The sequence below is a fragment of the Paramisgurnus dabryanus genome, chromosome 19, assembly GCF_030506205.2.
Source record: "Paramisgurnus dabryanus chromosome 19, PD_genome_1.1, whole genome shotgun sequence".
Classification (NCBI taxonomy): Eukaryota; Metazoa; Chordata; class Actinopteri; order Cypriniformes; family Cobitidae; genus Paramisgurnus; species Paramisgurnus dabryanus.
In genome coordinates this window covers 6,535,717-6,547,634 of record NC_133355.1, presented here as the reverse complement: position 1 = coordinate 6,547,634, position 11,918 = coordinate 6,535,717, and the positions used below count along the sequence as shown (strand labels likewise).

General features: G+C 35.1%; 1 protein-coding gene across 1 annotated transcript; it reads right to left on the bottom strand.

Annotated features, from left to right (window-relative positions):
• Positions 1–4,781: 4,781 nt before the first annotated feature.
• On the bottom strand, positions 4,782–11,871 carry LOC135775992 (major histocompatibility complex class I-related gene protein-like). Its single transcript, XM_065286617.2, has 9 exons — positions 11,660–11,871; positions 9,863–10,120; positions 8,948–9,223; positions 7,213–7,518; positions 6,029–6,157; positions 5,919–5,936; positions 5,781–5,815; positions 5,342–5,386; positions 4,782–5,243 (listed from the first exon to the last, which is right to left on the bottom strand). The coding sequence occupies exons 1-9, from the start codon at positions 11,706–11,708 to the stop codon at positions 5,214–5,216; spliced, it is 1,146 nt and encodes a 381-aa protein (XP_065142689.1). The 5' UTR covers positions 11,709–11,871; the 3' UTR covers positions 4,782–5,213.
• Between the last annotated feature and the right edge of the window lie 47 nt (positions 11,872–11,918).

Below are 11,918 nucleotides of genomic sequence, written 5' to 3'. Positions count from 1 at the left end.
AGGATTTTTTTTACAGTGTTAATGTAAAATTTCACAACAAAATGTATTTTTGTAGACCTATTACAGATAATTTCTGTAATTTATGGTGCCCGTTATTTTACGGTATTTTTCTGGAACCCCAGCTGCTGGAATTTAAAAAATTTTAAAGTATGTTGTGATTGGCCTGAATACCTCTGACGTCAGCTGGAAATGTGCTGCTTCTTACCGTGTTCGGAAGATTAGCGCTCAGTGCAATGCTGACAGGAGTTCATATAGTCTACTACCTTATCAATTCGAGCCAAATCTGATCCAGAGCAGATGACCAAGCTGATCAATCAACTTTGCCAGTGCGGCTTGAGAAGAACGTTACAGATTGGTGAGGTGAGACTATGTCTGCATTTGTGATTTGTAGAAATGACAAACAACAAGCGTTACTCTGCACTACTCAAAACATGTGTTTAAGTCATGGTTTAGTCAGTAGTAAATTCTTTAAATCTGAAAACATAACCGACTAAGTGGGCGGAATTATGATAATGACCGCTGTGTCCACTTCAACAGGCCAAGGAAGTAAACTGTTTGTTGTGGTCCAAGAAAAGAGATTTAAGTTGGAAACGATAATCCTTTGGGATTTTTTGTACTTTTGCATATCGTTAACATAACACACACTTACACAAAGGATGTGTAAAATCGTAAATTGGAAAATAGGTGCTCTTTAATATCTGTAATAGTGCTGCTGCATAATCTAGTGCCCTTATCAGTTTAGTTTTTATAGGGCTGTCAAACGATTAATCATGATTAATCACATACCAAATAAAAAAATTTGTTTGCATAATAAGTATGTGTGTACAGTGTGTAATTTTGTATATATATAATACACAAACATTCATTTATATATTTAAAAACGTGTGTGTGTATGTGTGTGTGTATTTAATATTATGTTTAAATAAAGCGTACGTTGATGCACATAATAATTACACACCATGCACACACACAAGCTGTGCAAACACACACTTTTATTTTGTATGCGATTAATCACAATTAATGGTTTGACAGCCCTAGTTTTTATAAAACCTTAATGAAATATATTGCATTTTGTTCAACATTACTGAATGGAAAAAATGGTTCGGCATTGACTTATTGATTTTTCCATCTTTGAGACCTGCTCAGGATGAAGCTTAACTCTTGAACTCTTTTAAAATGTCAAACTCTTAAGTCAAACATCAGCCTGCTATCTAAATTCCAGCAGTAGGACTTTAGATAAATAAAACTGTAGATGCCTTTACCAAGCCTTTAAAGGAAAACACCACCGTTTTTCAACATTTTACTATGTTCTTACCTCAACTTAGACAAATGAATACATACCTATCTTTTTTTAATGCGTGCATTTAATCTTTGTACAACACCTCGTGAAAGTGTTAGCATTTAGCCTAGACCCATTCATTCCTTAGGATCCAAACAGGGATGAAGCCACCAAACACTTCCATGTTTTCCCGATTTAAAGAGTGTAACAGGAGTAGTTACACAAGTAAGTATGGTGGCACAAAATAAAACTTTTGTTTGGAGCCACAGGAATGAACTGGACTAGGCTAAATGCTAACACATTCAAGAAGCGCTGTACAAAAAATATAAAAATGCACGCATTGAAAAAAGATAGGTATGTATTAATTCATTTAAGTTGATGTAAAAACATAGTAAAATATTAAAAAACAGTGGTGTTTTCCTTTAGCAGTCTGTTCAATCAAGTTGCATGTGCAATGCTAATGCAATATACATGTTTTACTTTTATTCTTTTAAGGATGTCCTGCATTTACCTATGTTTTTAAAGTATTGATGCCTTTGAATTTAAACAGATTTTTATAGATGGTAACACCACAACCTTCCAAGATGGTCGGGACTGAGGCCGGGGGGCATTTAAACCACAGGTACAGTAAAAATTATGAGACAAGCAAATATACAGACACAGAAAGTAAGATTTTTTTGTTGTAAAAAACATTAAATCACAAAAATGGATTTCACAGCATGGTCACACATACTTCAGTTTAAGCCCTTTTATTGTACATTTAATGTGTGTTGCTTCTATATTCTTATCCTCTTATTCCTATTGATTGTAATAGCAGAGGAAAGTGCATTTTTTAAAAACCGTTCCTTTTTTCTTCCACATATAACTCGTACCGGTTTGAAACAACATGAGGTCAAGTATAATGATAGCATTTTCATTTTTTATGTGCGCTGTTCTTTTAAAAAACGTTCACCTTATCCATTTCCCCCGGTGTGACCTTTTCAGTCTTTGATTAAGATGCTAATTCCATCACAAAAGACACCAACTACTCGGTTTTCCTTTTTTAGGTCATTAGTATGCTTGGCATCACCGTAAACTAGCAGGAGATTTGGAGTTTGCTATTTGGTGCCCACCACAAGTCTGCCTGATTCATTAGTAGCATGTAGCCTCTGTTAATAGCCATTAACTCTTCATAGCTCTCTCTGTAATTGAAACCCAACTGGCCTTAAGACTCGTGCACAATGACTTGACATCCCGTTATGAGGACATAATGAATACATTGCTAATTTAGGCTCTCGAGCGCAGGCCCGCTACACCAGCAATCTAATGAGCCCGTTTCGACTCGGCTGGCGAGTTTACTTAAGCGCCGTAGCCTCCTTAAGCACCTGTCACCCTGCATCCGTTAGGCCTTTCTTTAATGAGTCGGATCTCAAGGCCCAGTCGTTGATGAGATACAAGCTGAGCGTGGCGATTGTTTGGTGTCAGACTCTGTTAAGTCAGCTGTGGGTGGCAGTCATGCGACCGGTGCCGTGATTAAACGTTGATGGTGTTGATGTGCAATCAGCGATTAAAAATGGGCCGTTCACTGAAGGCTAATGCTCTCTTTAACCTCTGACTGACAGGATGGAGAACGGGGTGAGAGTGAGAGATGAGCACAGAAATAAAGCAAGAACGAAGTACTGGATGAAGGTAATGAGAAAGGAGGATGATTGCTCTTGGCCACCTTTCGGGCATGTTTACTTGACCTTTGACCGCTGTGTTGTGTCTAAAGCAGTGATGTATGGTCTAGGGAAGAAAGCGTGAGTTAGGTGTGATACTCTGGACTGGAGATAAAACTGATAAAAAGTAGAAATGAAGAGAGGGTTGTTCAGAACGAGATGAGGAAAAATAAGGAAACAGCACACTCATGTGGCCATAAATGAGGCTGCACACAGAAAGCTCTGCAGATGTGTAGGGAATGTTGTTGTTATTATATTGTCATTTACTTGTATATCTGCTTATCATTGTGTTAGTCGATGTGAAATCAAAATAACTGGTTTGCTTTAATATCACTTATTCCTAATCTCACTAATAATGTTTCATTCCAAGACCAAAGTTTTCACAATTTCAAAACAATATTGTTTTTAATACAAGATAGAAGAGCAGTCAATATTAGCTTGTCAAGTAAACTTGGAAAAGATGAGTTTTCAAATGTTGCAAGAGATGTGGCTGGCCAAATTGCTTTTAAATAAGCTCTTTTGGACTCCTGAAAGATGGGCCAAGCTGCTCCATTTTGAACAAATTGGAGTGGTTTGATTGTCCACACAGGGAGACCAAGGAGAGCATTGCAGTAGTCCAAGAGCCATGTGCCTGTATGCTAGGTCCTTAGGATGTGGTGCAGATGGAGAAAAGGAATGGACCAAGCACTTATCTCTAAGGACAAGGGGCCCCTTCATGACACCCGCCTAAGGGGATCTATCAGAGAGGTAAGGTCTGAAACATATTACAGAAGTACCAGTGATCCCTGTTGATAGGGTGAAAGTAGGATCTGCTGGTTTAGGATCTTTCATTACACTATCATCCAAGACATCCGTGTCTTTTTTACTTCAGTCGAAAATAAAACATTTTTTGAGGAAAACATTTTAGGATTTTTGTTCCATACAGTGGAGAAAAATGTAGTCCTTCAATTGAGCCTAACGGTCTACCGATCTAGCAAAATGATTGTTATCTTTTTGAAAACAAAAAAAAAAGGTGCTTTATAACCACAACTTCATGTCTTGCACTAGCCATGTGATGTGTGTCTGCGACCTTATATATTAAGTAATCACATCAAAAGATCCTTAAACAATGTTTAAAAATGATTGTAAAAAACAAATGTATTTCATTTAAAATGGCTGCCAAGATCTTTTGAAGTTTGGGTTGCATCAAAGCATTATAAAGATTTATAAAGTATCACTTTATAATATTACTATAATATAATATATAACAATATTATAAGATAATAAAATTTTATTGTCTTGGCCACTTCATTACATTGTTCACTTCTTGTCATTATTCCTTTACTCTCTTTTTCCTGGATTCATTTTACAATGCTAAGATTTTATATAAAATGAAATTCCTTGAAACATGTTGGAGTTATGAGTTTTCAGTAGTTTTCATCCTTATTGTGATATTGACTATAAATGTGCATTATCAAAAGCAAACAAAAATAAGACAAGAACAAGTATTGTTTAAAATTTTCGACGACTTTTAGGAAAGGTTTTGATCCACTTGAAATGTTGACTAGTGTAGTTTTAACGCATTTATATTTACAGTACATATAATAAATAATTAAAAAATATGCACACCGGCTTATTCATGTTGAACGCTATTGAGATTGTTGCAAATGTCAGCATTTAATGTGCATGTGCATCACAATTTTTTTTACTTTGTCCAAAAGGGCACAGAAGCGATCTCACTTAAATAGTTCACAGGTATTTACTGTAACTGTGTGTAACTTTGACTGTGTGTCTAAGATAAATCAAGATTAGTTAAGATTTGACATAAAAAATGTTTATTAAAAAAAAAAAACGTTGTAATGGTCAAACAGAAACACAGTAAAATGGCACATAATATATAAAGGAAAAGCTCTACTGCAGAGTGAGGAAGAGGCCAGGAAAATCATTACAGACTTTACGTGTACACCTTTTTGAACTGTTGCCCTCTGGCCTGCACATCAGAGCACTAAATACCAGAACATCTTCAAAAGGCAAAAGGAGTTGCCTTTATCCCCATATATCCCCAATCTCAGTTAACTGCTCTTATATTACAAAATTTCACAAAATGAAACATATAACGAATATGTTTATGTAACAAAAGCATACACAGGTGCACTGCTTACAGGTCTCTCTCTCTCTCTTTCAACCACATTGATATTTATTTTCAGTTCATTTTAAGACTCCACTCCTGTTTGTAGGGATTCTTTAGTTTTGACACTTCACTTCTTTTCACGTTTTTTCAATTTATTCTAAAACAAGAGACAAAATATGATTGTTATTTACTTTACAGTCTTGGTTACAGTTAAGATTTAATGTAGGTTATTAAGGTGATAACATGTGCCCATACCTGTGGTGGTAACTTTGGTAACCTTTTGGTGGTTACTTGTTGTGGCTGAAATAAAGACAGAGTTAATTTATTATAACATTCATTACTTTTATGTTATTTAGAAAAGATCTTGCAAACTGCTTACTGTATGCTATCATGACTGAAAGCATCCCTAACCTAGGCACACTGTAAAAAACAACCTATAGAATGTACTCAATTAAATGAGGTAACAATTTACACTCACTTTGTTTGGGTAGATTCTATCCTATATATACCCGAACAAAGTGAGTGCAAATTGTTAGCTCATTTATATTTGTATACCTCATCAATGCAGTTTTCGTAGCAGTGTTGTTTAAGCACTTATAAGAGTTCAGATAGTATCATGGTAAATACAGAGGTTGACGGCGTACAAATCAGGTAAGTTACCACAACTGTAGTTTTGGCAAAGGCAAATAATTACCAGTAACTCTGAAGCAGAATCTGACTTTTCAGAGGCTGTAAAAAACAATTAGAGATGGAACTGTTATATCCTGTAAACCTTTTTAAGCAAACAAAATTGCATAAAAGATCAAACTGCGTTAAAGAAAGCAATACTTACTACAGGTCTTCACAAAGTCTATAACATTACAGAAAATATGGGTTAATAATGATTTCAATTAAACACAGCAATGCAGAGCATTGTGTAAACAGTTAGGTTAATAAATGTACCTGTTGATTCTAAACTCTTGTTCTTGGCCAGGCTGTGCTTTATGATAAAGGTATAGACAGCCAGCGGCAGCAGGAGCAGCAGCAGCACCCCCAAACCACATGCAACGAATAGCACCGAATAGTCTGAAGCTGAAATAAACCATCACAATAGATCTGTTATGTGTGTATTCTGTTTTTTGTGTTTCATTGTTTTTGATTTGTCACTGTTTGGCATAGTTTTTTTCTGTTGATTAGTAATTCTCTTCACCTGTTGTCTATCTCATTGGTATTTATCATTTGTCTTTGTATTTAAAGCCTGCCTTTGTTCTGGTTCTTTGTAAGATCTTGTTTTATACATTAGTGTGTGAATGTCTTTTCTCCTGTATGCCCTGAGTTTAGCTATAAGTATAACTAAATATTAATCTTTATGCATTTTGGATTATACACACTGTAAAAAATATCATCATTTAAATACATAATCTGGAGCTCTGTATGAATAAGTATGGTATAATGTATAGGCAGCAGGTTGTTATCGCAGAAAAAAAAACTCAGACAGTGTGATCAGGTGTTGTATGACACTTAAAGGGGCTTATTTCACCATAACAACTGCCTGCCTGTCTGTACATTATCCCACATATTACACTGCTATTTAGTAAGGTAAGGAACATTAAATATTGATGTGAATTTTTTTGCTACTTTTTAACAAGCAGACCATCCAGCGTTTTGGGAGCCTGAATCCGCTATTTTCCCAGAGTGGATAAATCTGAAACCGACACCCTTGCGTCTTCATTTGTACAGTCAATCCGAATAGTTTAGCCCTTTTCTCTGCAAATGAACTGGAAAATGTGTAGGTTTGGAGAAACCAGGCACGTGCATTTATTTTCTAATCTGAATTTGCGCATGATGCACGCTGTTCTATGAAGCTGGTGATCAATCTCAATTTAAGTACAGATAGTCTGATCTCTGCATTATTCCAGTTTGCACACATTTCTCTTAGTAAAAGTTGATCTGTATTTAACCCTTCCCCCAAGTCAAAGAGCTAAAAGGTAACTTGTTGCAATGACACATGCGTCCTCCTTACTACGCCCCTTAAGGCATTGTTTCATGCCATTTTTTCACACCTTTACAACTCTGTGCTCAGACTAAATTTCCTAGATATAAGAATGAATCTTTTTTTTTCATGTTTTTGTATCTACATTCGGTACCTGAGTTTGACTTGATGTTCTTTTCATTCAGCAGGACAACAATCTCTTCCTTTGCTCCCACATTTTGAACCACACATCTGTAGACATCTGGATTCTTCTTCCACTCCTCAGGATTTACTGAAAGACTGATGCTCTTCTGATATGATCCATCTGCGTTTGATAAAGTTGAACTGACTTCCACATCCTCATTATGATCGTCTTGGTTTTTCTTCCAGGTCATCATGATGTTGCTGGGGTAGAAACCTGTAGCATGACAGACAACTGGAGACGAGGAGTCCTTCTGCAGCAGAGAAACCGTAGGTGCATCTACAACAAGGTAGAAGTATGCATGTGAGGATGGGAAAGAAAGATTATGCTCAGAGGGTAACATCATGTCCTAACAAGACACACTGCAACACACAATAAGGTAAAGTTTTTTCCCTAACCAACCACTACGGTGATACATGATGAGTGACAGTGCATGACTTAAAAATGGTTTCTATTGTTTCTAAGATATTAAAGCTGAAAGCTCTCTTATTTAAAGCGGCCGTTTTTCGCGATCCCATTTTTCAAACTTTAGTTAAGGTGTGATGTTGCTGTTAAAGCATAAATAATGCCTGCAAAATAATAAAGCTCAAAATTCAATGCCAAGCAAGCAATGCATTTTCTTTAATGGAATTCACTTTTCAAGGACTACAGAGAATGGCCAGTTTGGACTGCAGCCCTCTACTTCCCAGAAATATGAAGACAATATTCTTATATATTAGTTTTTCAATATATATTAGATTTTAACTAATTAACTAACTCCCACAAGAATATGCCAGTCGCCAGCTAAGCTGTTGTCGAATCACAACACACTAAACAAGCTACACAATCAGAACTCTTTACATATTTTTGAAGGAGGGACTTCATAGAACAAGGAAGACAACAGTGAAAACAGCGGTATACAGATAAATAAATTGTGTGAAAAATGCTGCGTTTTTTTACACACAAAACATCAACACGTTATTGCACACCGTAACACAATCCAAGCTTTGACAACCAAGGAAAAAAGACCTTTAATGTAATTTATGCATATAATGAATATTAACAACAGCACAATAAAAGGGATAATTTTGAAATATTGAAAATAAATTGTAGTAAACAAGATCGTTCAAACTGTAAGCACTGAGAAAAAACAATTATTTTATAACAAGATTATGAGACCAAAGATTAAAGATTATTTTAATTAGGACAAATCGTTTAATTTATTTATTTTGATTTTATACCAATTTTTGGGAGTATGAGACCGTATACATCATATACTTGCAGAAAAAGCTCCTTCTTACACATTCTTCTGTTTCTGATTTTTCGGTCTGGTTTGGACAGACAATTTTCTTGTTGTTAGAATATTATTGTGTTGTGTCTAGTAAATAGACTGTATGACACTAAACTACTGAAATTATTTCTGAGTATCTATTGAAAGAAAAATCTTGTCAGTATTTGACAATGATTTTAGGATCTGAATATCGACTGTATTTAATTAACATACAGTATATTTCATGGTCATGTTATTGTTTCACGCGGGAGTACAGTTAATGGTCTGGATTTATCATTGTGCTTTCCATTTAATTTAAATGAAAATAATTACTAAAAGAGTGAATATTATAAGACAAATAAATAAATAATTATAAAACCTTCTACAAACTGAATATAGTACATGAAAGTTTTTGAGCGCTCATAATGAAGTAAATATCAATGTAACTGATATTTCTACCTTTTCTCCCCAGAACGTTCTTGCCGTAGCTCACATACTTCCTCAGCCACTCAATGCATGTATTCTCCAGATATGTTTTTCGGTATTCTAATAGAGCTCTGTTAGCATCCCATTTGTTTTTGGTGATGATAGCTTGAGGATTTGCAGCTGTATGGGTGAGTGTCGTCTTATCAAAGTTGATGTAGTCTTCTCCATCATAACCGTACTGCCAGTATCCTCCAGTGGTACCATCATTCACCAGCTCACAGCCGTACATCACCTGCAGAGTGTGAACACCTGAGAGGAGAAAATAACACAGAGAAAATATATTCCATTTATTATTTTTTACTAACCACTGAATGTAAAGACATTAATGTTTTTTAACCTGCAGTATACATGTTAAACCCTTTTTTTTTAAACATGATCGTGTCTTATGTTTAAAAAATACCACAGTAATCGGATTAGTGTCACCTAATGCTGAGGCCAATGCATCTCAGGATGAGATCTTAAAAAGTTGCTTAATAAAATAACAAGTACATTTTTACAAATTCTAGGCAAAGGGTTGCTGTTTTGTAGATTCTAAAATTTAACAGTTTTGATTTATTTTGGATGTTTTTAGTCACAAGTAATGGTAGTATATAGCAAAACAACAAAACTTTAAATAGCTGTCAGTAACATTACACAGGTTACTCTGTTTTTTAAGAAAAGCCCTTCTATATTCTTCAGCATTCACACCATATTTATAAAACCAGCAGTATGAGTGTTGCACGTTATAGATAGAGACCCCCTTCTCTTTATCGGATGTCTACCTTTTCGGAGACACTAAACTGTATACTGGTCTTGTAGTAGCCTCTCCTAATGAGCTGCTTGAATCAGGGGTGTTGAGATGACAGAGTGTGTAAGTGCATGCGTAAAGTTTGGTTTGTGTTAATATACCTTCTGAATGGTTGAATCGATCCATTATAATCTGCATTTCATTCTTATATTCCCAATAATAATTAGTAAACGCATTAGTCTCTCTGTTCCAGTAATCTTCTCCTTTGTTTTCTCTGATCCACTCAGTTTTTGGTACAGCTTTCTTTATTTTGCTGTCAAAGTAGATAAACTCCTGATCATTAACAAATCCAACCACTGTGAACCCTGGGAAGTTAATGTCTCCAGAAACAACAGTGTAGAAATACTGCAGAGAGTGTCCTGTGAAGAAACAAAACGGACAGTATGGAATTTACTAATAAATAAGACTTCCTAATGTTTAGTCTACCCAAGCCTTACATAATGCTTACTGTGATGATAATGCATGCATGTGCTGTATAACATCAGGAAAATTAGACATTTCCTGTCTGAGTACACAGCTTCTGTTTAATCTTTTCTCATATCAAGACTGGACTACTACAAGGTTATACTGGTTATACATTACTTTATTTTAGCCAAACACAATTGAAGTTATATTAGCTTCATGATGGCACTGTAACGTGCCCTGTTTATAAAGCTCCAAAAAAGCACATCCATCCATCCTAAACTTGAACAAATAAAACAAATGGAAAGCATTTTAGCAAAAACTAATTTTTTATATTATTCATGATATACAGGATGTGAAAACTGTTTACAACAATAAAAACACACAACATTGAGTAATAGACTACAAGTGAAAAAGACAGAAAAATAATACTTACAGTATAAAAATATTTTAGTCTATATGTTAATATACAGTGTGATTATTAAATACAATATAATGGGTAGGCTAAATATAAATTATAGTTTGGTGTGAATGGAGTGTTTGCTTTAAAAAAGCTTTTGGTTTCAGATCCATAAATACTGACATTACATTGATGAAATGAGATATTCGGCAGTTGATCTTTAAATGGCGGACATTTTAAGGCGTTGTAGAATAAAGCAGCTTTTATATAGATACTGATTGAAGGTTTCATCTTATGTAAGTCCTATGTAATATTACATTTTTTTTTTACTTCTAACATACTCGATCATTTTGGTTCTTTTATACTGACAAAAGAATAAGATGCATCAAATTTATGTCGTCCAGTGGTTGTAGGGTTTGCAATTTTATTATCTGTAACTTTTTAAAAAGATCTAAGTGTCAAATTCATTGTACAGCTATAAATATTTATTTGTATTAAGCGTGGCGTAACATGATGAGCATCATCAGTCTCCAGGTAGTTATCACCTTTTCAGGTAAGAAACGAAACTGATACTTAAGCCGTTTTAGATTTACTGTAGTGCAGGATATACAGTATGCAGGCATACGTTACGGAGTATACCCATTTCTTTATTAGATGGCATGGGATCAGTGTATCCACAATATAAATCAGTGGTTTTTACCCTCTTCTAAATTCTAAACATTAATTAATAATATTTATTTCATAATGATACTTATGATAAGTCGTGCAGCAAATTTTAAGTGACAACACTGCCTCATTTTGCAGTGAAATAAATCTCGTACACCGTTTACAACACAGGGCATATGTGAAAAAATATTTTAAAAAATGGCATCATAAATAAAGAGTATAGGCCTACCCACTTCTCCAGGCATCACTAAACCACTGTGCCTAGGCCTAAAGAATTTGACTATCATTTGGAACGATTGAGAAAATCTGTAGGCTTAGAAATTACAGTAAAACCAACGCCACACAATAGAGAGACTCTAAATATTTAAATATGCCTAAGTTATAGGCCTAACGTTACCCTAAAACCCGTCTACATTCATAGGCTACTTACCAGCAAAGGCGAGATGAATCACAGGAAGCAAAAGTGCCACAGATAGCATTTTTGTTTAACAGTCGACATAATTACTGTAGATATATTTTTTTAAAATACTGTGTGTACCGACAAATAACCATCTTGTCGCTTAGAAGTGCTTGTAGGGCTATCTGACGAATGACTCCAAACAAGACGCTTCCAGTCCAGTACTGCTTTTATCCGTTTTATTTATCTCAGTTCTGGTGCTCGTATTACGGTGGCCGGGAAGTGCAAAACA

What these genes read in the sequence shown, in the direction of transcription:
- LOC135775992 (XM_065286617.2), bottom strand. Translation starts at nt 11,708, where the DNA reads ATGCTATCTGTGGCACTTTTGCTTCCTGTGATTCATCTCGCCTTTGCT. An exon ending in TCGATTCAACCATTCAGAAG is followed by an intron (nt 9,224 to 9,862) that starts GTATATTAACAC and finishes TTCTCCTCTCAG; the next exon opens with GTGTTCACACTCTGCAGGTG. An exon ending in ATTCTGCTTCAGAGTTACTG is followed by an intron (nt 5,387 to 5,780) that starts GTAATTATTTGC and finishes TCTTTATTTCAG; the next exon opens with CCACAACAAGTAACCACCAA.